Genomic DNA, 26,117 nt, shown 5'->3' on the forward strand with positions numbered 1-26,117 from the left:
GTGCATATGGTGAGAATGCAAATGAGTTGAAAATATTGTTGAAAGAACGGTCAGAGTGATGGAATGTGAAGTTTAGACTGGATAGGGATGATGATAGAGCCAGGAGGAGCTGAAAGATTGAGATAACATAATTGATTAAAATGATTAAAAGTCTGGATGAAGTAAATATACAAGTGTTTGTAGCTAAAAGGGAGATAATGAAAATGATGGAAATATTCTGGTCGGAGTAGAATATTGGAATTTAAGATTTTTAGGGTATAGATGGCATGTAGGGTTTGGCTGTGGATATAGATGGTAGAAATGGAGGTGTTCAGGAACAATGAGACTGGTGGTGCGTTGGATGAATTGCTCACCCAGATGACTATAGATGACTGTGGTACCCAGGGAGAAAGGGTAGAATGTGATCCTAATTTCTGAGGTTTAGATTGCATATGGATCAGTATATGTGAGAGATGAAGATACTTAGATGTTACACCCTCAAAGGCACAGAGGGTGGGGGTGGGATGGGGCGAGTGGTCTGGAAACATTCTTCTGGGCCTTGGGCTTGGAGGGATGATTAGCCTTTACTGATGGGGGCCACCAAAGAAGGGGAGTTTAGTTTGTGTTAGGCCTAGGAGGTACAGGGAGCATCTAGTGAAGAGGCTGAGGATATAAGAAAGCTTATTGACTATGGTATCAGTATAAAAGCTTGGGAAGGAGTGAGAGAGCGAACAAAGATTATTTAGAGGAGAAGACAGGTTAGAAAGAACTTAGATTTGGGTGTAAGGGTGACAGCACTTTTCTGAAGCATATGGATAGCTTTCAGTAGTTTGGACTTTAACTTTTTTTTTTTTTAAAAGGTATGGAAGAGAATTTATTTAGCTTTGTGAGGCTTTGCTTCATAATATACATACCCTTGGCACAGGAGGGGCCCCATTAAAGTTTCATAAACTGCTTAGTAAGTACATATTTATGTTGATTTTATGAGGCTTTGAGACATTAAGTTTGAGAAAGTTAATGGTTATCAGGATTTGCATACAAGATCATAAAACAGTAAAATAAACCAAAGAACAAGACTTCCTTACAATCTCCGAAACATAATAAATTGCAATTTCTAGTGAAATCTTTATTCCTATGCTATATTCATTTTGGTCTCTTAATTATTTTCCGTTTTATGCTCTTTGACTTTCTTTGGAACCTTTTGTATGATCGCCTCCATCTTAATAGTATAGTCACCTATTTTAGCTTGACTATATTTTTATCATTCAAAGTAGGATATACTTATTAAGCCAGTTATACTCCAGTAAACTTGTGAATGAAAAAACATTAGAGAACGGAGAATTAAGAACAAGTAATAGAGTCATTATTTCACTGATCCTCACCCAATTTCAGGAAAATCATATACCTAAAACAGCAATTCTGACTGATAAATTTTTCCATGTCTAAACAGAAAGAAAAGTAAAATTATAAGAATCCTATGATAGTTTACTATACATTATGTGCTTTTAATAGTTCATCACTGGTAATGTTTGATAATCAAGATTAAATTAATAGGCTATTTAAAAATGTATACTTTAATAAGTATAAAGTGTATAAATAATTAGGTAAGCTTGTGGAGAAGCTGACCAAGATACATAAATTAGGGAATACAAGTGTCCATCTAAATTTTCTATATTTCATTTTTTCATAGTATTTATTAAAGGTGTTTAATATACAGTTTCTCATCTGTCATTTTGGAAGTGTTTTATTGTAAAGATAATTCTATTGTCTGATGACAAACAGCAGCCACCATGGTTATTCAGGACCTCCACGTTGGATAAATTCAATTTCTTCTTGAGACACAAGTTTCCTTCTGTATTTCTGAGGTAATGTTTTTATTATTTCTGCAGTATCTGGTGGATCCTGATACATCAGCAAATCTGGTGATTTACTTCCCTTAGAATGTTGTGAAATTACAGAAGAGTGAGACGGTAGCCCTGCTGATCTCAAAGCTTCCGATACATTGGGTTTACGATCGTCTCTTCTGTCAGGAAACCTTATTAATGGAGTGTGTGGTTTCACTACCTGAACGACCTTACTGGCAGACGCCATCTTGCTGCCCATCATGACCCCGAGAAGGGGCAGTTTCCCGGAATTTAAATTTTGATGAAGCTTTCTGTTGTTAACATTTATCCATCAAGTCATTATAGTTTCTGTTAGAGTAGGACAGTTGGCATAGTACTGTTTCTAAATTTAAAAATAACATATATGTCTCCAGTGAATATTTGTGTTATCTGTTGGAGAAAGGATGGACAGTGTGGCCTATTTGCTTTTATGTACCTTTTCCTGACCTCTGAACTCCCAAAATACTTTTGTAAATACATTTCATCATGTGTGCCAATTCTTATCTATTGGTAGGATTAGAAGGTTATGTTGAGTATTTTTAGGTCAATTCTGGGCCCAGAGGTGTAGAAAACGCCTTAATGTGAATTAAAATTACCATGAATGTGGGAGGTGGGCATACCTGCATTTACCTAAGATTGCCATCTGTTATTTTCTCATCTACAGTCTGTTTCTAAGGACAGCTCCTCACTCATGCACTAGGTCTCATTCCTTTTACCTTTCCAAGGATTTGTCTCCAGCATCTCTGTCTCTGAACATAGCATTTTCCCTCATTACTGGATTATTCCCTTCAGTAATGCAAATATGCTGGTATTTTTCCATGTTAAAATAATAGCTTTTGACCCCATTCCTGCTTAAGCCACTGCACAATTTATTTGTTACCCCTTATGGTATAACTATACTCATGTCCACTTACTTTCCTTCTATTCTTTCTTAAACTCACTTTAATCCGGTTTTCTCCCTCACCTCTATCAAAAAATTACTCTTCTAAAAGTAACTTTTCTGAGAAGTCACTTTTCTAAAAGTGACTTTATTTTTCATCTAGAGACAGAGTCTTGCTTTGTGGCCCATGCTGAAGTGCAGTGGTATGATCATAGCTAACCACATCCTTCAACTCCTGGGCTCAAGTGGTACTTCTGCCTTGCCTCCTGAGTAGCTAGAACTGTGGATATGCGCCACCATACCTGGCTAATTTTTCTACTTTTTGTAGAGGTGGGGTCTTACCATGTTGCTCAGGCTGGTTTTGAACTTCTGGCCTCAAGCAGTCCTCCAGCCTCAGCCCAGAGTGCTGGGATTACAGGTGGAGGCACTATGCCTCGCCCTTTCTTTTTCCCAAATCTAAAGGTCTCTTCCAAGTTTCTACCTCTCAGTTGATCTGTCAGCGTTTTTTTTTTTTTTTTTTTGTTTGTTTGTTTGTTTGTTTGTTTTGAGACAGCTAGTCACTCTCTGCTTCTTTATTTTTATTTTTGAGACAGAGTCTCACTCTGTTGCCCAGGCTGGAGTGCAGTGGCAGTGGCTAGAGTGCACTGACCTTGGCTCACTGCAACCTTCATCTCCTGGGTTCAAGTGATTCACCTGCCTTAGCCTCCTGAGTAGCTGGGATTACAGGCATGTGCCACCACACCCGGCTAAGTTTTGTATTTTTAGTAGAGATGGAGTTTCACCTTGTTGGCCAGACTGGTCTCGGACTCCTGACCTCAAGTGATCCACCTGCCTCGGCCTCCCAAAGTGCTGGGATTACAGGAGTGAGCCACTGTGCCAGCCCACTCTCTGCTTCTTAAAACACTTTTTTCCTTTATTAGCAAAAATGCCACAATTCCTGGTTTTCCTCCTACCTATTGTCCCTTTTTAGACTCCTTTACTGGTTTTTCCTTATCTCCCTGATAAGAGTGCTGTTAACACTGAAGTGCTTCAGGGCTCAGTCATTAGACCTTATACTTCTGGATCATATCATTCAGCCTTTAAATATTAGCTTTATTATTTATTTATTCATTTTATTTATTTAATTTTTTTAGATGGAGTTTCACTCTGTCCCCTGAGCTCGAGTGCGGTGGCGCGATCTCTGCAAGCTCCGCCTCCCGGGTTCATGCCATTCTCCTGCCTCAGCCTCCTGAGCAGCTGGGACTACAGGCGCCCGCCACCATGCCTGGCTAATTTTTTGTATTTTTAGTAGAGATGGGGTTTCACTGTGTTAAGCCAGGATGGTCTCGATCTCTTGACCTCGTGATCCACCCGCCTCGGCCTCCCAAAGTGCTGGGGTTATGGGCATGAGCCACTGCGCCTGGCCAATTTATTTTTTGAGATGGAGTCTCCCTCTGTCAGCCAGACTGGAGTGCAGTAGCACGATCTTGGCTCACTGCAACCTTCGCCTCCCGGGTTCAAGTGATTCTTCTGCTTCAGCCTCTTGAGTAGCTGGGACCACAGGTGCGCCCCACCACACCAGGCTAATTTTTGTATTTTTAGTAGAGAGGTTGGCCAGGCTGGTCTTGAAAAATGATCCACCCGCCTTGGCCTCCCAAAATACTGGGATTACAGGTGTGAGCCACGGCGCCTGGCCTAAATATTAGCTTTAAATACTAGTAATACCCTACTAGCTTTCAAATTTATATTTTCAGTCTGGCCTTCCCTTGAACTCCTGACTCTGTATATCCAGTGCCTACTCAGCATTTTCTGTTTGGATGACTAATATATATTTCAAACTAAACTGAATTTCCTTTTTTACCTATAATCTTCCCTCTTTCAGTTAATAGAAACTCCATCCTTTTCATGACATAGGCTAAAAACCTGAGTATCATCCTTGGCTCTTCTTTCTCTCATAATCTGTATATATACTGTTACTTTGGAAAGCGTGTTGGCTATGCCTTCACGATGTATTTAGAATCCATGTACTTGTCACTACCCACTGCTGTCACCCTAGTCTAAGCCCCCATTGTTTATGTCCCGGATCTTGCAGTAGCCTCTGTATTAGTTATCTGTTGTTACCAACCCCCAAAATTTTGTGGCTTAAACCAACAGTTATTTATTAGTTTGTGATTCTGTGGTTGGCAGCTTAGGTTGGGCTTGGAGTAGATGGGGGGCAGCTCTTTTGCTGGTCTTGCCCATGCTCACTCATGTAGTGATGGGGACTGGTAGGTTTGGAGGCCTCACTGAGATGGCTTGTCTCTGCTCTACATGGTTCAGTAAACTATCTCATGTTTATGTTTCTTTACATGGTGGTCTAGTGGAAGCAAGATATCAAGAGGAAACTATGTGGCCTTTTGAGTCTTGGACTTAGAACTTCTACAGCTTCACTTTCCCTGCTGTTGGTGTGAGCAGGTTGCCAGGTCAAGCCAGATGAAGAGGATAGAAAATTAGTCTACTTTTTTTCCGAGGGGAGCAGCAAAGTCACTTTGTAAAGCGCTTTGTATACAGAGACTGGGAGCAACCGAAGGCCATTTTTTGCAATCTGTCCTGGCCTTCTAACGGATTGCTTCTTTCTTTCCCCTTGCAGTATTGTCAGAACAGCAGCCAGAGTGATTTTATAAAAACATGAGTTAGATCTCTTCTCTGCCCCAAACTCTCCCTTGGCTTCCCGTTACCACCCAAAGTAAAAGGCAGTCTTGGGATTGTCCTGTGAGGCTTGCCATGATCTGACCCATTTGTTGCCTCTCCAACTCCATTTATAGCCACTCTCTCCGTCTCTCGCTTAATCTGCTCAAATTAGCCTCTTTGCTGTTCTTCAGACATCGGAGGCCTGCTTTCACCATGGCATTGGCACTGCTACTCTTTCCGCTTAGAATCTTCTTTTCTGAGATGATGAAACTGCTCTTTTAGCCCCTTTCAGTCTACTTGAGTACTTCCTCAGGCTTTCCCTGACCATCCTTTTAAAAATGGAAACCTCTCTCTAATACTGTCTATCCTCTGCCCTGGTTTACTTTTATCCATAACACTTATCTTCAGAAATGCTATATAATTTACTATTTTGCTTATTCTTATCTTCCCTCTACTAGAAATGTAATCTATAAGGGCAGGGATTTTTCTCTGTATTCCCAGTGCTTAGTATAGTGTCTGACACAAGGTAGGCATCTCATAAATATTTCTTGAATGAAGGAATGACAGGTATTGCAACCTTTTTCAGGCTTAGGTATCTCTTCCATGCTTTATGGAAAAGCTCTGGGCCATTATCTGAGGAAATTCCTGGTCTCCTTTGCAAGTACTTTTGCAATCACTGTCTGTCTGTCTGTCTGTCTGTCTCTCTCTCTCTCTCTCTCTGTATCTATCTATGTACATGGAGTCTTGCTTTGTTGCCCAGGCTGAAGTGCAGTGGTGCGATTTTGGCTCACTGCAACCTCTGCCTCCTGGGTTCAAGCGATTCTTGTGCCTCAGCCTCCCAAGTAGATGGGATTACAGGTGCGTGCTACCACACTTGGTTAATTTTTGTATTTTTAGTAGAGATGGCACTTCACCATGTTGGCCAGGCCAGTCTCGAACCCCTAACTTCAAGTGATCTTCCTGCCTTGGCCTCCCAAAGTGCTGGGATTACAGGTGTGAGCCACTGCGCCCAACTGCAATCCATTTTTTAAAAGAGGTCTTTTAGACCAAGTATTCTTCCACATCCAGACTCTAATTTATTCTTTGCAAGATTATCATATTCTCTTAACTATATGTAACATCTTTCTTGATACTTAATAGCAACCTCTTCACTTTGAGTTGTAAATTGTAACAGTTTTTGTTCAAAGCAAAACTGAAACAGGTGAAAGTAATAGTCTAGGGCAGAACATTTTCAAACCTTTTTTAAGGTCTTAGACTGTCTCTCCACCTCCACATATCTTACTGAGAACTTCAGATAAATGTTTTGTTATTCAAAATAAATGTTTTATTATTCAAAATAAAGCTATTTTACATTTGAATTTATAGCATACTCTTATTATAAAGTCAGTCTGAACCATGAAGCTATTATAAGGAGTATAACATTGAAATGAATGATTATGAATAAAAATGATAATCTCTATATGCCTCAGCCTCCAGTTTATTTTTGTATTGTGATTTTGTATTTTGGTTTTGTTGCAGATCATCAAGGAAATTTTCATCCACACAGATTAACGGTTGAAAATAGTAATAATTTTTTTAACAGTTCACATTGCAATCTTACAATCTCTAGTTACTTTTTTTTTCTATTTTATTTTTAAAAATGTGTTACTGTGGACAATTTAAAACATACACACATTAATAGGGAATATAGTGAATGAACTTAATTTCAACAGCATCAACATTTTGTCAGTCTTGTTTTTCTAACATTTTTTCCTCCCTAGCTTTTTTTTAAAAGTAATTGTCTTTAATTAATCAGGACTTCTTAAAGTGCAATTACTAGGCCATTCATTATCAACCCTAAAAAAATTAATACCAATTCCTAAATATTATCTAATACAGTCCGTATTTCAGAATTTCTCAGTTGTGCCAAGGTTGTCTTAGTAGAATTGGTTTTTTGAAATCAGAATCATGTAAGTTTCCCAAATATAACATAATTTGGTTATTATGTGTGTTTAGTCACTTATTCTGTACAAAACCTCCACTCCTTTTCTCCCTTGTCATTGATTTGTTGGAGAAACCGAGTCCTTTGTCCTGTAAAGTGTCCCAAATTCTGGACTTGACCTATTGCTCTGGTCAAGAGCAAGTGGTATTGTCCTAGAAGAGGTACCTTGTTCTTGTATCTCATATATTTCTTGTAAATTGGAAATTAAATGTAGAGAGCTGTGTATATTAGTGGCAAATGTTTTTAGGTAAGAGTATTCTTACAGAAGCCTGTGTATGTCCTATTCCATCACCTTGTGAGGATACAATATGTGTGGTATTCTTACTTTTAGTGATGCTAAGATGAATCAATCAGTTCAAGTGGGATCATCCTGATCCCTCTAATATAAAGTTCCCTATCTTCCTTTAACTTAACAGTTTTAGCAACAGTTGATGATTCATTCACAAATCAAATTATATATTAACAAAGTAACTTTATATTGGTTGAGATTTTTCTTAAGCATGTAATTATGCTTTCATTTTTTCTTTCTTCATGTTTCTTTTTACAATACAATCAATTTTTCCCTGCCCCCTCATCCCACATTTAGACACGTACACAATGCCTTCAGTACGTTTTGAACATTTGACGTAAAGCCTGTAAGGAGATATGAAATGGAATGGACAATAAAGGAAGGTGATAATAGGGAAGTAAGGATTATCTACCCATCTACCTACTGACTTGCCTGTCTCCTCTCTTTCTATCTTGCTGGTTTCAATTTATAATATTTTAAAAGCTATGTGGGATAGGTATGGATTAGAGGGCCACTGAGGCCTTACAGGGATTGGAAAGTGGATAGGACCGGGGCAAGTATTGACTGCAGCATTGGTGTTAGGTATGAATTGAATGTAAATTCAGGCTGCAGCTCAGCTTACACATTTTAACATTTGTTGTGTAGAGTCAAGATTAGCCCCAAATAAAATTGAGAAGCAGATGAAGCTTATACAGTCTGCGTGTTGCATCCTTTTATCATGTAGCTTTTCTTAGCTGATATGGACAAAAGTAAATTGAACTTCCAAGAATTTAGGCAACTCATGCATTGCTGCGTTATTTTAGAAACGGATAAATGATTTCGACTTCTGCATCTTAGTGTATGACTGCTTTGTTCTTCCAGTTATCTGAACCCTAAACTTTGGAGTCATTCTTCACTCTTCTCACATTCCACGTCTAGTCCATTAGCAAATCTTACCAAATATATCTGAAATACTTACAACTGCCGGCATGTACCCTTTGACCAAATGGAGACTTAATGTATATATAACATGGTGACTATAGTTAATGTTAATGTGTTATATAGTTGAAATTTACTAAAAGTAGATTTCAAGTGTTCTCACCATTCACACACACACACACACACACACACACACAAAATGGGAACTAGATGAGGTGATAGATATGTTTGTGGAAATCATTTCATACTGTGTATATATATCAAAACATCTGGTTTCGCACTCTAAATATATACAGTTTTTATTTGTCAGTTGCTATGGTTTGAATGCCTGTCCCTTTTAAAACTCATGTTTAAACAGGTGCTGTGGCTCACACCTGTAATCCCAGCACTTTGGGAGGCCGAGGCAGGTGGATGGCTTGAGCGCAGGATTCGAGACCAGCCTAGGCAACATGGCAAAACTCCATCTCTACTAAGAAAATACAAAAATTAACTGAATGTGGTGGCGCAAGCCTGTACTTCCAGCTACTTGGGAGGCTGAGGTGAGAAGATCGCTTGTGCCCATGAGATGTAGGTTGTAGTGAATTGAGATCATGCCACCATGCTCCAGCCTGGGCAGCAGTAAGACTCTATCTCAAAAAATAATAATAATAATTAATTCATTGTAACAGTATTAAGAGTGGGACTGTCAAGAGGTGATTGCCATGAGGGCGCTACCCTCAAGGGTGAGATTGGTGCCGATATAAAAGTCAGTCCTTCCCTGCCCTCTGTCTCTTTGCACTTCCACCATGTGATGATGTGGCACAAAGGCCCTCCACAGATGTTGACACCTTGATATTAGACTTTCCGGCTTCCAGAACTGTGAGCCAGTGAGTTTCTGTTCTTTATAAAATATTCCCAATCTCAGCTATTCTGTTTAGCAGCAGAAAACAGACTAAGACATCAATTATACCTCAATAAATCTGGAAAAAAATAAACATGTCCTAAGTCTGACCTCTTCCCACCATCTCTACTGCTGTCATCCTTGTCTATGGCAATATGATTTATCTCCTGGATTATTGATGTAACCTAACTGGTCCCTCTCTTTTTCTTTTTTTCTATCCTTGTCCTTTTATGGTCTGTCTGTTCTCCCTAGAAGCCACAATGATCTTTTAAAAATGTCAGTCAAATATGCCATTCCTCTTTCCGAAACCCTGTAGGACTTCCCATCTCACTGAGAAACATCCAAAGGCTCCCAGCACCCTGTAGAGGCTTACATGATCTGGGTTTCTGCTTCATTCTGTAATCTCTCACTGCCCAACTTGCTAACTTGCACCAGCCAACATTGGTGTCCTTGGTCTTTCCTAAACTTGCCAAACATGCTTCCGTCTCAAGGTCATTCCTCCTGTTTGGACTGTGCATTACTTCCTTCAGGTGTCTGTTCAAATGTCACTATCAAAGCTTTTTTTATTCTTCGACAGATGCCAAAACGTTTAAAGACCTCTCTAAAATTTACCTATTGATGACTAAAATTTTGATTTTCTTGGTATTATGTTGTGTATGAATTTGGAAAATTAAAATAAGAAACTACTTATACTGTAGTTCAAGCAATTAAAAATACTCTCTAGACTGAGGCTAACATACTTGATTAAAATGAGACTGGAGGATGTTGAACATACTGGAGGAATACTTGATTTTTTTTCAGGCACAGATGGATAAATCTCCTGGCAAACAATTTAGAATCAAAGGTAATTCTGTTAGCTTACTTGTTTGGAACTCTGCAGGACCATTATAGCTTCTAATAACTCAAAGGTGTGTGACTTTCTCATTAAATAGTTCTTAATAAGTGGTATAATTGGATCAAGTGAGACTTTTTTTGTCTTGGTGTGTGCTGCGGTGAAACCACCTCTTTAGAGAATGATAAAAGACCGTGGTTTCAAGTGAGTAAATAATATCACTTTTTAAAAAATTGCAATTAAAAATTGTATCTTTTTATTTAAGAGAATTAATTGCTTTGTACTTTAAAATAATAATGTATGCCCCAATTTAAGAACAAAATTAAAAGTAGCAAAGGGGAATACAGTAGGTTACATAATCAGCCATCATCCTTTTCAGAAATAACCCTATCAACATTTTTGCCTATTTGTTTTTTTAATTCTATATTTCTCTCTATATTACACACATGCACACATATATACACACACATTATATATACTATATGTGTGTGTATATGTGCGTGTGTGTACGCACACATATATGTATAATTATTATTTTTGAGATGGAGTCTTGCTCTGTGACCCAGGCTGGAGTGTAGTGCTGCAATCTTTGGCTCACTGCAGTCTCGACCTCCTGGGCTCAAACAATCCTCCCACCTCAGCCTGCTGAGTAGTTGAGACCACAGGGACATGCCACTGTGCCTGGCTAATTTTTTATTTTTTGTCGAGATTTTTTGTATGTTGCCCAGGCTGGTCTTGAAATCAGCCTCCCAAAGTGTTGGGATTATAGGTATGGGCCACTGCGCCTGGCTTATGTTTTAAACTTTGTTGCGTTCATGGTTGTATGCAAAAATTTCTCAAGTGTTTTTTATTGTAAGCTTTTCTTTACATTAGTAAAACTCTTTACAAATGTTATTTTCAATTACTGATCAATATTTTATCTGCATAGTCCTTAGTTTATCTTTTAGATTTATCCATGAATACTTTTGCACAAAGTGTGTTTGGTTTTAAGCCTTTTCAATTCTTACCTCACTTTTAAAACGGGAGCTGAATAGAACTTGAAGGATGTATGGCACACTTTGGGATATAGCCAAGAAGTGTCAGATAGTAAGATCAAATGCTCAGGAAGTGGTACCCAGGCTGCCCAGTTCTACAGAGTGGTTTAGTTTTTGGCCTACCTCAGACTTTCAGCTTAATGACGCTAAAGTTCCCTATGAAATTAGGTATGGTAGGTGGGACTTGGGGACACTTTTGTGGTTCTGGGAATCATGCTGGTTCTGCCTTATTTGTGTGGCTTGTTCCTGAGCTGATCTGATCTTTGATAACCCTTCTATCAATTTGGCAGTAAGCCAGTTTGGGAGCAATTTCTTAGATAGTGTTTCAATTTGGGCTGAAAGGCAGTAGTAGTCTTTGAGGGTGAAATGAAACTCTTTTGAACACTGACTTTATTGTAAGTTGCTGGTCTATGGAGTGGCTATTGCTGTTCATCTAGTCAGTCATTTACTTAAAACAGAGTGTTGAAAAGTTCCATTAGGCCTGTATGTATGAAAATAATATGTACTAGTTTTAACATTTGTTTAATTAAATAAATTATGAAGAGCAGCCAGGTGTGGTGGCTCACGCCTGTAATTCCAGGACTTTGGGAGGCTGAGGCGGGTGGATCACGAGGTTAGGAGATCAAGACCATCCTGGCTAACACAGTAAAACCCCGTCTCTACTAAAAATACAAAAAATTTGCCAGGCATGGTGGCGGGCGCCTGTAGTCCCAGCTACTCAGGAGGCTGAGGCAGGAGAATGGTGTGAACCCAGGAGGCAGAGCTTGCAGTGAGCCGAGATGGCGCCACTGCACTCCAGCCTGGGCGACAGAGCAAGACTCAGTCTCAAAATAATAATATTAAAAAAAAATTATGAAGCACTACATATTATATCTGAACCCTTTTTCCTTTCTCCTCCTCCTCCATATTTGTTTAAATAAAATTCTTAAACTAACTTTATCTGAAAGACGTCCTACATACTGTACTCTGTCAATTGGATGTCAGCGTTTCACTTCAAGATCCTCTTCTGATTCTTGAATATGCTGCTCGATATTTCCATGCTAATATGAAATGATTGACTAATCAACTCCCGCCCAGGCTGATTGCAAAGGTTAACTAATATCTGATTATTAAGCACCCTATAAATAAAAACAGCCACGAATAATGCTCACTGTATAATAGAAGATTAGTAAATGTTACTTTTTTTTAAAAGAAATTATGTAAAATTCCTTTTACCCCAATGGGAAATATGCAGAAGTGATACTGTGGGGGTTTTGTTGTTGTTGTTGTTATCGTATTTAATATTTTTCCCAGTGTGGCATTTTTTATCTTGGCTTTATTTGTATCATGGAGAACATTTAAATTTTCACTTAGTTAAATGGATCTTTTATTTTTTAAAATTTATAAGATAGACATTTCCTGTCTGGTGTTTCCTCACTCCATATTATGGAAAGAATGCCATGGTTTTTAACCAAGAGTTTTGTTTTTTAACTTTTAAATTTGTGATCTAATAGGAGATAGGGTCTGTGTGTATGTTGTGTGTTCAATAGAACATCTGAGATAGAGTTTCACAATTTTTCTAAATAACCACCCAGTTAAATACCATAGTTATATACTAAATTTCTACATATGTGTGAGTTTATTTTATAATGCATCTTTTTATACACTGATATATATTTTTATGAAGTGCAACAGAATTGTCTTGGTGAAATATTTTGAAACATTAAAAAATTTTTCAGGCCTAATGAACTTTCAATACCCCTTTTTAGGTTTTCTACATTATACTTCAGTGCTTATTTCTCCAATAAATCTTCGAATTCGTTTGCTGCAAAATTACGTTCCTGTTTTTGTCACAATATTGAATTTACATAATTTAGAGAGGTGCAATCTCTAGAACACCAATTTGTTGCCTAAAAACAATGAACTCATTCTATTTACAAAACTCATTCTATGGTTGAAATCGTTTATTGCACAAGTTGTATAAATTATATTATTAAATTTATACCTCAATATTTTACTATTTTATTGCTTTTGTGAAAAGGAGATTTTATTTATCACATTACTTCACCAGTTATAATACATAAGGAAGCTGTTAATTTTGTAATCAGGCAAATGACTCTCAATTTTTTTTTTGTTTCTAATTTTTCTCCACTGGACTATTTGGGGTTTTCTAGGAATGAAATGGCATTTTTAAAAATAAAAAATAACAATTTTGGCCTCAACTTTCTAATAGTGAAAATTCATTGTAAAATTTTTTGAATATCATTTACTGGTATGTCCACAATATTACATAAAATTAAAGATAAAAGTCACATTGATGGAAGCACTTCAAGTAGATCACTATTGAGCATGATACTGGAATTTGCTCAGACATGTATATTTTATTTTATTTATTTATTTATTTTATTATACTTTAAGTTCTAGGGTACATGTGCACAACGTGCAGCTTTGTTACATATGTATACATGTGCCATATTGGTGTGCTGCGCCCATTAACTCGTCATTTACATTAGGTATATCTCCTAATGCTATCCCTCCCCTCCCCCACAATAGGACCCAGTGTGTGATGATCCCCTTCCTGTGTCCACATGATCTCATTTTTCAATTCCCACCTATGAGTGAGAACATGCAGTATTTGGTTTTCCATTCTTGCTATAGTTTGCTGAGAATGATGGTTTCCAGCTGCATCCATGTCCCTACAAAGGACACGAACTCATCCTTTTTTGTGGCTGCATAGTATTCCATGGTGTATATGTGCCACATTTTCTTAATCCAGTCTGTCACTGATGGACATTTGGGTAGATTCCAAGTCTTTGCTGTTGTGAATAGTGCTGCAATAAACTTACGTGTGCATGTGTATTGATAGCAGCATGACTTATAATCCTTTGGTATATCCCCAGTAATGGGATGGCTGGGTCAAATGGTATTTCTAGTTCTAGATCCTTGAGGAATTGCCACACTGCTTTCCACAATGGTTGAACTAGTTTACAGTCTAAAAGTAAACTAGTGTACTACAACAGTGTAAAAGTGTTCCTATTTCTCCACATCCTCTCCAGCACCTGTTGTTTCCTGACTTTTTAATGATTGCCATTGTAACTGGTGTGAGATGGTATCTCATTGTGGTTTTGATTGGCATTTCTCTGATGGATAGTGATGATGAGCATTTTTTCATGCTGGGAGCTGGAGGCTGGAGTTGTTCCTATTCAGCCATCTTGGCGCCACCGGTCTGATTCTTCTTTACTGGCATCTGAGCAGGTACAACTGCTACATAGATGGAAACTAGGCCCTTCAGGATGAGACAAGAATGTCTTGAGCAGTGATTATAACCCTCTCAGAGCTGGAAGGGACATTAGAGACTGATCTTAGCTCTCCACTTTGTCCTCTCAAACCATATCCTCATATTCCCTCTGCCTGGAATGTGATGCCAAGTCTTAGTTCAAGCCCTGTTTTCTGAGGCAGCTGCAGGAACTGAGAAAGAACATGCAGTGGCTTCCTCTTGATCTTCCTGCTTCTGGACATTTCTTCCTGAGCATTCCAGTATTATTTCAAACCCTGTTTTTACAAGTAAACTCGTGTACACACAAATTTCCCTGTCTCATTGAGCTGTGTTTTCACCTGTCACATGGTGGGGTTTCCTGCCAGCTAAGTATTCATTTGCAGTGGCATTGCCATCTGTATGTGTGTAGTGTTTAAGCAATCATTTGGGTATATAATTGCTTTAATTAATTTTAGTGATTATTTGCTTATTTAAAAAAACAGAAAATATAAATGTGAAAGTGTTGATATCAGTGACGAGAAGCATAGATTTACTACAGATTGATAGTTGTCATGATGAAAGTGGCCAATTGTTATCCTCTGTTAGATACTCATTGAACTTAAACTGAACAGTCAATGATGAAATAAAGGCATACAACCAAAGAACATATACAAATGTAGGAGATGTATTGCTGGTGATGGTGCCAGATGAAGATTAAGTTTAGATAAACAATTTTTATGTTTTGTGCTCTGAGCAAAGAGTAACCCTTTAATATGTAATGTGTGCACATTATACTTGATTACCTTTTTAGGATTGCAGTATATACAAAGATACAAAGCTGTTTGCATATGCTGATAAGCTGCTTTGGGAAGTTGATTTAACACTGTATATGCAAACCCAGGTAATTCATTTAAGGATTTATTTGATTTCCTGAGATGCAGCAAAATACAATGGAAAAAACAAGGTATTATATTCAGACTAAGAATAATAACTAACTTTTAAAAACTGTTTGCTATGTTCCTGGCTCTGAGCGAAATGCTTTAATGGATTATCTTAATTTAGCTTTAGTTGTTTAACATTATTATTATTATTATTATTATTATTATTATTATTAGCTATAGGGCATTGTTCTATTGCCCAGGCTGGAGTGCAGTGGCATGGTAATAGCTCACTGTAGCCTCTATCTCCAGTGCTCAAATGATCCTCCCACTGCAGCCTCCTGCGTTGCTAGGACTACAGGCATATACCACCGTGCCCGGCTAATTTTTAAAATTTTTTGTAGAGATGGGGTATTGATCACTCTGTTGCCTAGGTTGATCTCGAACCCCTGGCCTCTAGTGATCCTCCCGCCTCAGCCTCCCAAAGTGCTGGGATTACAGGCATGAGCCACCGGCTGCTTGGTGATCTTAATTTTACAAAGACTTTAAGTCAACTATATCTAAACTTTCTTAAAGAGTGGTTAAGCACGTGAGATTTGGAGGCAGACTGTTTATATTCATGCTTTTGCTTCTTACATAATTAGGTGATTAATTTTGACCTCTGCTTTCCTCGCTTGGTTTTTCATATGAAGGTAAAGTTAATAGTAGTACTTATGTCATGGGGTTGTTTTGAATATCGAGTGAGAGAATACAATACCAGTGAGACAGTACCTGCCTGGCACATGGTAAAATTCTCAATAAATCCTGACTGTTAATACTACTGTATAACCTCAGGCAAGTGACTACTTCTCTGAGCTCCTATTTCCTCATGTGGGAAATGGAGTTAATATTTACCCCAAAGTTATTGTGAGGATCTAGTGGAATTAAAGTGTCTTGTGGAGTGCTTAGCACATAGGAGCTGTTTAATCCAACATGGCATTCCAAATTCTATGTCATGCTTTGCACTTTTTCAGTGAATCTTTATTGAATAGGTATTTGTTATATGCTGGGGAGATAGTGGTGAAAAAAGTCCCTGCCTTAAAGAGTTTGCATTTGGGGAGGTGGGGCTAGAGTAGGGAAGCAGAAATAAGTAAATGACGAATCATTTGAGACTGTGATAAAAACTATGAATGGTACAGTAGTGGGTCACTGTGGTGGCAGGTAGGGAACTATATGAGGCTATGGGGGTGGTGGGGAGACAGGGAATGTTCGAAGGAACATGTGAAGGGAGAGAAGAAACAGCTTATTTGAACAATTGAACAACAAGTCAAGAGCACTTGAGGCGGAGGGGCCTGAGAGTTCTAGACCCAGATGTGGAAGGAGCTGAGGGTGTGGGCGTTGGGGTGGATCAAGGAGGAAACTGAAGGCCCATGTGGCTAAAGCGCCCTAACTGAAGGAGCGTTGCGAGACTAGGACCTTTCGGCCTTCCTGTGGAGTTGCAATGGGGAGCTATTGAAAAGTTTTCAGCATATGAGTTAAAAGTCAACTGTATTTTATTCTATGTCTTTGCTATTGTGAATAGTGCTGCATAAACTGTATTTTAAATGGGAACCTTATGTATATTCTAACCTTGGGGCTGGTGTCTTATTTCTTTCTAATGGCTTGCATGTAAGATCCCATCTTTGTATATAAGTAATTAATCTTTTATCATTAAAACAATTTTTCTACTCACTTGATGAGAGACTCCCTACTTATCACTTAAATTCAAATTCTTTTCCATCATTCACCTTCCTTGACTGTCCCACATGGTACTGAGGGAGGGAGGAAGCACACATTTCTACAGTACCTGCTATGTGCAAGACTCTCTTGGCTTTAAGGCATACTTTATATTGTTATTCCCAAGACCTTGTTTAACCAATGAGGAAACAGGTTCCAAGATAGTAAGTGATTGCCTAGTGCTGGAACCAGGATTTGCATCCAGGTCTATGGTTCCCTGCTCCCTTTAGCCCCCAAAGGGGGCTCTCCAAAACCCCTCAGAGCTTTGCTCTCTGTGTCAGATTGCTCTGTTAGCATGATAGAGGTATGTAAGACTGTGAGCTTAATCAGATTAAGGTGTTATCTTCTCTGTGGACAGTCTTAGAGTTTGCAAAAGAATATATGTCATTGCTTCACAGTGCACTATTGATCTTATTCATTTGACCATTTTCACTGTAGTTCTTCTAACAGTACTGCGATAACTTTGTTTTTGTCCTTGTAACCGTTAAGTACTCAAATATAGAGATATTCTCCATGTCCATTTGTTGTATGTACATTGACTTTGTTGAAAATAGAGAAATTTACTCTTTTCCTGTAAAATTTTTTTGTTCATTTGGTCTTCAGCTTTCATTAACACTAAGTAATGCAAATTAAAATAACTAAACCATATCTATTTCATTCTACATGAATTTAGTAATTTAGTTTTTAGGAAAAATACCAAATGAGGTTGATTGGTCACTCTGCAACAATAAAAAATCTTGCCAATAAACTTGTAATCAGTCTATAAAATTCTTTTCCAGAGTAAGACTTTTTATTTTGGAGGAAGATTTCCTAGGAGTCTACTTGGGGAAATTATAATGGTTATGTTTCTCCTTGAAAATGAAGGAAGAAAACTTTTAAGTGCTTTGTCTGGCTAAATTACATTGGCCCCTTTTCAATATTACTCTTTTCATAAAGCATTGGTAAACATAAGTAACAAAGTAATCTTTCATCATTTTATCAACAATTTTTCTATTAAATTGCTGCTCACTTTATGACACCCTTTAATGATGGATTTCTACGCTTTCAGTGATTTGGGTGTCAGAAAGTTGTATCCTCTATTTCTACAAAATGTATTAGAATGTGAATCAAGATTTTCCTATTTTGGTAACTTTATTAAAATTACAAAACACATATTCTCATAGAAAAATTAGAAACTAGGAATGAGCAAAAATAAAAATTATCCACAATTTGTACATTCTGGGCTTTTCTTTGTGCATATATACTCTGGAGCGAGACTACTTAGGTTGGAATTCCAGCTCTGTCACTTTGTGACCTTGGGAAAGTTATCTAAATTTTCTGTGCCTCAGTTTCTTAATCTGTAAAATGAGTACCTATCTCAGGGTTATTATGGGGGTTAAATGAGTTAATATATGTAAAATGCTTAGAATATTGCCTTTCCCCTAGTAAGAGACACATACATGGGTTTTAAAAGACCTTTTATTATGGAGAATTTCAAACACAGAAATAGAGACTAGTATTATGAGTTCCAGTGTACCTATTGTCAACATTTAGACATTCCTGTTTCATCTATCAATCTTCTTTTATTTTTCTTTCTATACTTGGGTATTTTATAGAAAATCCCAAATATTACATCTTTACTCTATGTATACTTTGTACCATATTAATATTTGCTAAGAATTAGGTAAGTTATTTTAGAGAGTGAGTATACAAAATTTAAGTCATTTTTGAAGGGAGAAAATACAAGCAAAATATCTAAAACATCCATTCTGTGATGTTTTAATAATTTTAGCTGACTGAATGGTATTTGAAGTAAGATTGTGAATATGGAGATTTTGCTATTCAGATTAGACATTTATTGGCCAGTAACACCTTTAAAATAATTGGGTATCAGTTTTATTGTAAATATACTGTAGATATTTTGTATGAACACGAAGTCTTTATTTAGAAAATGTTTTGTACTGAGCAATATATGTAACTGTTTTGGTGAAGGAAAAATACTTAAAATTTGTGATATTGGAAAAAATAAAAAAGCTAACTTTGAAGATTTAGATTGGATGCTACAAAAATTCTAGACATTCATACGCCCTTAGATTTTAAAAAATAACTGTTTTTCATTGATATACTCATATATTTAGCATATAAATACACATCCATATACCACACTTTAAAACACAGTATTCAAGAATAATTAGATAAAATTTGTAAGTAGTTAGGCATTATTCAGTTTTGTGGGTTTTTTTTTTGTTGTTGTTAAAAACAGGGGCTGGTTCCGTCACCCAGGCTGGAATACAGTGGCATAATCTTGGCTCTCTGCAGCCTTGATCTACTCAAGTGATCCTCCCACCTCAGCCTCCCAAGTAGCTGTTTCTGTGGGCTTGAGCTACCATACCCAGCTAATTTTTAAAGTTTTTGTAGAGATGGAGTCTCCTTATGTTGCCCAGGCTGGTCTCAAACTCTTGGGCTCAAGTGATCCTCTTGCCTTGACTTCCCAAAGTCTAGGGACTACAGGTATTAGCCACCGTGCCTGGCCAAGTTTGTGGTTTTATTTTTTATTTTAATGTCTTGTTTTCCTGGACAGCAATCAGTTCTGACTTGGAATTTCCTGCCTTTGATCTTATTTTAGACTCTCATTTCAAAATCTGTAAGTAGCATGTGATATTGAGAAGGAACTAAATTGTAAAGGCAGGAATTTGATAGAATTCATTGTACTTTTAGTAAATGGCAACCAGTGAGATCATCTGAACTCATCGTCATGTAAATTTTCTCAGTATTTGAATTATTGATCTTAAAATTCCTGGGATATGGTAAGTGATGTGGAATGTGCAGGCCATGCCTCATGTTACCAATGGTCCAGTGGAAAGAACACTTGATTGGAAGTCAAGAAACCTCTGTTCTCACTTGAACTCAGTCGTGATGACTTCCCTTTTTGGCAAGTTGCTTTAACCTCTCTGACATTGTTTCTTCATTTCTCTAGTGAACAAATGTAGGGAGGGAGATGATGTTAGGTCCATTATATTAGTTAAGGAAGTGCTAGATATTGCAACAAGGAGACCCCAAAATGCAATGGTTCAAACAGTGTAGAAGTTTTTCCTGTAATAGTTGGAGTTCCAAGTATGCAGCTGTGCAGCAAGCTATCATTTAGGGATCCAGGTTCTTTCCATTTTGTTTCTTCAACAGAGTCCCAGGGCCATTGTCTTCATGTGCATGGTTGCATCTAGGTTGTTGCCCAGAATTCACTGTGGTTCGGAAGAGAGAGTGGAGGAAGCAGACTCCAGCCGGGAAATGGCACGTCACTTCTGCTCAAACACCACTGGAGAGAACTTGATCACATGTTCATACTGTACCATATTTGAGCCTGGGAAATGTAATGAAGCTGTTCAGGTTACAGTTTTGTTAATACAAAAGAAGAGAACAGATATTGGTGGATAAATAGCAGTCTCTTCCACATCATATGGTTGCTGCTTTCTCTGATTATAATATTGACCAAGTGGCTTTGTCACACCACTGAGTTGCTATCTACTTCAGCTTGATTTTGAAATTACTGGCTAAGATAAAAGTGTTTTCTACTCTGGGTTTAATTTTAATGTGTCTTAGTGGTCTCTCTGAGAATATAATGACTAAAAATTACTCTTTTCTTGCACTTGCTCTTTAATGTTGAAGACTTTCAATTTTTATGAATTTTCATGAATCATATACAGTTGACCCTTGAAAAATTTGGGGTTTTGGGGTGCCAATCCCTCATGAGGTCGGAAACCTGTATGTAACATTTTACTCTCCAAGAATTTAACTACCAGTAGTCTTATGGATATTATAAACAGTTGATTCTTACATATTTTGTATATTATGTACTGTATTCTTATAACGAAGCTAGAGAAAAGAAAATATTATTAAGAAAATCATAAAGGAGAGAACTATTCATTAAGTGGAAGTGGATCGTCATAAAGGTCTTCATCTTCACCTTCACGCTGAGTAGGGTGAGGAGGAGGAAGAAGAGGGGAGGTTGGTCTTGCTGTCTCAGGGGTGCCAGAGGTGGAAGAAAAGCCACATATAAATGGACCTTTTCTCAAGGATCAACTGTGATTAAAAGGGTTCCAATTATCTTGTCCTGTTAATTTGGGAGTTAGGTGGCAGTCGGATTTTTTAAAGCCTTTGAAGCAAGAGCTGAGGCTAAGTGTGAGCAGGTGTCAGGATTTAATACAAGGTGATGAAACAGAATCAAGCTGCCTGATCTTGGAGAGGATATATAGAAATACTTAGGGACTGGGAAGCTAAGCAGCAGAAGAATGAGAAAGAGATCCATATTAGACAGTAGAACAAGGTGGGCATTTGAAAAGTATAGGCAGAATTTTTCCCCTCTTTTTTGAGGGACAGGGTCAATCAGCCGGAGGACTCTAGAATCCACCCTTGAGCCACAGTCTTGATAAATTTATAAAATCACCTCAAAATTTATTGATAGTGCCCATCAGGTTTTTATAAGCCATCCACAAAAAGTAATAAAAAAGATAAAAATTGTCAAAATATGTGTTTAAAAGTATGGTTTTAGGCTGATGGTTTCATAACTTAATTTGTGGGAGGAAGAAACTAAGTAAATTCCATAACTGATAATTGGAATAGTTGATAAAATGTTAGAAAAAGAAAAGTCCTGGATTTTGTGTCTCTGAAACATAGAGCCCATTAATGTGAATGAAGTATTCATTTTTTGTCAGCCATTTTCTCAGTTTGCTGATGATACTGCTCATGTAAACTAGCTTTAAGAATGTACTCTGGGCTGGATGTGGTGGCTCACACCTGTAGTAATCCTAGTGCTTTGGGAGGCTGAGGGTGGGAGGATGACTTGAGCCCAGGAGTTTGAGACCAGCCTGAGGAACAGAGGGAGTCCCCGTCGCTACAAAATTAAAAAAAAAAAAAAAAAAGCTTTAGCCAGGCATAGTGGTGCATGCCTGCAGTCCCAGCTACTTGGAAGGCTGAGGATGGGAGGATCACCTAAGCCCGGGAGTTTGAGGCTGCAGTGATCTATGATTGTGTCACTATACTCCAGCTTGAGTGACCGAGTGAGACGCTGTCTCTTAAGAAAAAAAAAAAAAAAAAATATATATATATATATATATATTCTGTTAGCCCTGAGTTTCAGCCGGATGACTGCCTTTGAGCCCTTCCTATATAGAAATTTGGTAGTCAAGAGCGCTCAGAGTCAAATGTCTGTCTTCGTGACCATTGGATCCTCCTCCTCCGACTACCTTGTATAATCAGTTACTCTCTCTGCTGTGTTTTCATAATTGTTAGATTTCCTCTTGTTTTTTCAGATTGTGTCCTTTATTTGAGGTTTGACATTAAGCACTTTTGTGTGATATGTAGTTGTACAGTGTCCTAGAGAAACTATTGAGAAAGAAAGTTGAAAACCCAAAGTGTTTTTTCTGCTGCTCTTTTATTAGTGCAATTGGTAGATTAATTTTATTGGAAGTATTCTTATGGGGCTGAAGTACCTTGGCAGATAATGTGATAATTGCTTACTTTAAACAACTGCTTTGATTCACTGGGAACTTAAAGACCTTGTTAAAAATTACCTTTCTGATTTAAATTTAGACAGACAAAAAAGGCATACTGACAGGTTGGAGATAAATCTTTTAAAATCAAACATACATTTCTGTAGCATGTGGTTTATGGATTATATTGTTACTGGTTTCCTTTTAGTAAAATGGCATGACAAGAAGTAATATATAAATTGTTTTTTCTTAATGTATAAAATACCTAAAGGAAATTGAGTTTAAAAATAAAGTAGACGGCTGTCCAGACTGGATGACAAAGTGAAACCCTGTCTCTGTCTCTTAAAAAAAAAAAAAAAAAAAAAAGCAGGACATGTGCTATACTTGCCAATGCTAAAGTGACCATGTTTACTCTTTTTTGAAATTCCATAAGAAGATATGATGTTTTTATACCTAGAAAGGCCAATGGTTGTGACTAACCTTGAAATATAAGTCTTCAGCAAATGAAAGACACTTGCAGTTTGTAGCCCAGTGATAGCAAATCAGGAATGATATAAAATCATATTGCAGCTTGGGTAGTGGTTTTGAGAATGCTTAATCGCCATTTGTTAGGAAAGGTAAAGTTACTATGGATTTAAAAAACATACTCATTCTCTGAGGTGTCTCACTGAAATTAGGGCTGTCTTTTGTAATCTTTGGTATTTGTCATCTATACTTAGGTAATTTGGATAAAAACAATACTCTTTTACCACAGTGGTACACCTCCTAAAAACAAAGTCATCTTTTTGGATGGCTCAGCTTCTTCGCTTCTATAATAAGCTATTAGCCTACGCAGCTGCTCACCTGGTCCCCAAAGCCATATTAGAATTCCAGCATTCTGGGCCTGGATCAGAGTACATAGCCCCACATCTTCTGTATAGTTCTATCACCATTGATATTTGAGTAAATATATTCTGTGACATATCAATAATCTTACCTGCTTCTCTGGATACTGTAAAGTCAGCCTTCTTTTGAGTTAGATTAGATCATCAGAAAACTCTGTACTTGGACCCCAGTAGCTGGGATTTTTCTTTTTCTTTTTCTTTTTTGGCTGAATAACATGTTACATTATGCCTGTGGCTTTATCGAGGGTTTGCTTGAAAGAGAAGTAATATGACCGGGCACAGTGGCTCACACCTGTAATCCCAGCACTTCGGGAGGCCGAGACGGGCAGATCACCTGAGGTCAGGAGTTTGAGACCAGCCTGTTCAACATGGTGAAACCCCACCTCTACTAAAAATACAAAAAATTAGAAAGGCATGGTGACACACACCTGTAATCTCAGCTACTCTGGAGGCTGAGACAGGAGAATCGCTTGAACCTGGAGGCGGAGGCTGCAGTGAGCCGATATCATGCCATTTCACTCCAGCCTGGGCAAAAAAAAAAGAAAAAAGTAATATAACATTTCCTTTTGCTATTGTTATTGAGAATATTGCCTATTATATTACTCTGTATTCCATTTATAAAGCCCAATGTGAGAAATTTCCTTCAGAGTTTCAGGTCACAAAAATGTTTGTTTTCTTTGATAAAGGATATTTGCTTATCTTTTAGATTATAAAAGAGGTATCATTTATTTTGTTTATTTACCCTAGCTTCCTGGGAGCACAGGGCCAAATTTGAATGTTAATTGTAGGAATTATGTCAAGAAATTTTGTAAATTAATTTAAAAATAGTTATATATACTGGGAGTTAGCAAACTATGGCCCACCCACTTCTTTTTGTAAATCAGGTTTTATCAGAACACAGCCATAGTCATTTATTTATGTATTGCCTATTGCTTTTGTGCTACAGTGGCAGACTTGAATAGTTGCACTGGCCCTTTACAGAAAACAGATTTCTAGTCCTGATATAAATAGTTACATGTGGGTCAGACCAAATGCAATAACACTGAATATAAAGCAGTATGATTACTGTTAGATGTAGCTAGTTGGAAGAGGCTTAACAGAGTGTGCTATGAAAGGAGTTTAATATTTAAGCAGTGGAAGCATATAGAAGACATTTTATCTGGGACAGAAGAAATGAAATCCTGTAGAATTGAGCAGATTTTGAACATTTGGGACCATTTTGGAAACTGTTTTAGCTAGATTAGAATTACAGCAGTGGAAATGAAGTTGAATGGGCAAGACTATTGATAGGAAGGCATAAAAGCTAGGCACCAGAATTTGCATTTAATCTAACAAACAACTGAAAACCCAGTATGAAAATTTCACAGGGAATTGATGTGATGGGAACAGCATTTCAGTACAGCTAGTCTGACAGCAGTGTACCAACTCAGCATGGAGAGCCCCAAGACTAAGCAGTTACTGGAGTAAGCCTGCCATGAGGAACTAAGATAATGAATCTAGAATGAAGAGGAAGAGTAACCTCTGAGATGCTGGCAAGAAGGAAGCCAATTTTGTGGCTGACTGGATTTAGAGAGTGGTGGTGAAGGAAATTGTGAGAGGAGAACTGGGGAAAAATGAACTGGAGTGACAGTTTTTTGAGAGGAAATATATGTTTTGTTTTTGATGTCCCTGGTTTCTGGTGTTTTAGAGCCTCCTAAGAGAAAGTATGGAAGCATTTGGAGATCTGTGTGAGATGATGACTGAGCTGTGGGAGAGTTTGTATGGAGGAACAACAGCACGAGGCAGAGTGGCTGGGGAGTGCCTCCAGGAAGGAAGATAGCACTTGAGGAGCAGAGTGCATGGAAGAACAGGAGGAGTCAGTAAAACAGTGTTTCCCAATGTGTATCCCAGGACAGACTGATAGTATAGATGGTTAGCAGGTATTTCCATTTTTGCATCGCCAGATAGATTTGATAAATTCTGGGTTAAGCAAAGTTAAATAGACTTCTTGTATTAGACCCTCTCATGTGCTTTAATAATATGCACCATTATTTACATCTCCAATATGATCTCTACCTCCAAGTTTAGATTCCTGTATTCGACTTTCTATGAGACATTTCCCCTTGCGATGTCTGTGAGGCATCTAAAACTTAACTGTCCAATTTGGAATTCCTTGTCTTCCTCACAAAACTTGATTCCCCATCTCAGGTGATGGCAGCTCTATCTTTTCTTTTTAGTAAAAAATGCCATGGTAAGAAGTAACACTGAAATTGTTTTGTTCCATGTGTAAAATGGCCAAAGGAATTGAGATTAAAAATAAGGTTGCTCAGACTGGGCATGGTGGCTCATGCCTGTAATCCCAGCACTTTGGGGAGACCAAGGCAGGTGCATCACTTGAGGTCAGGAATTCGAGACTAGCCTGGCCAACATGGTGAAACCTGTCTCTACTAAAAATACAAAAATTAGCTGAGCGTGGTGGTGGGTGCCTGTAATCCCAGTGCTTGGGAGGTGCTGAGGCAGGAGAATCGCTGGACCTGGGAGGTGGAAGAGGAGCACGCACTCACTGCATTCCAACTGGGTGACAGAGTGAAACTTG

The 26,117-nt window shown here is 37.9% G+C and overlaps 2 protein-coding genes across 3 annotated transcripts in view; one reads left to right on the plus strand and one right to left on the minus strand.

The window, feature by feature from the left end:
* FOCAD (focadhesin) overlaps positions 1-26,117 on the plus strand; it is a 315,881-nt gene that overhangs the window by 5,012 nt on the left and 284,752 nt on the right. The window lies entirely within an intron of this gene.
* Positions 1,537-2,105, minus strand: LOC101007251 (28S ribosomal protein S36, mitochondrial). Its single transcript, XM_009184340.4, has one exon. The coding sequence runs from the start codon at positions 2,083-2,085 to the stop codon at positions 1,774-1,776; it is 312 nt and encodes a 103-aa protein (XP_009182604.2). The 5' UTR covers positions 2,086-2,105; the 3' UTR covers positions 1,537-1,773.

This window comes from Papio anubis, chromosome 13 (genome assembly GCF_008728515.1).
Source record: "Papio anubis isolate 15944 chromosome 13, Panubis1.0, whole genome shotgun sequence".
Taxonomy (NCBI): Eukaryota; Metazoa; Chordata; class Mammalia; order Primates; family Cercopithecidae; genus Papio; species Papio anubis.

Bases quoted from the DNA above. Each gene is read 5' to 3' on its own strand.
- LOC101007251 (XM_009184340.4), bottom strand. From the start codon at position 2,085: ATGATGGGCAGCAAGATGGCGTCTGCCAGTAAGGTCGTTCAGGTAGTG.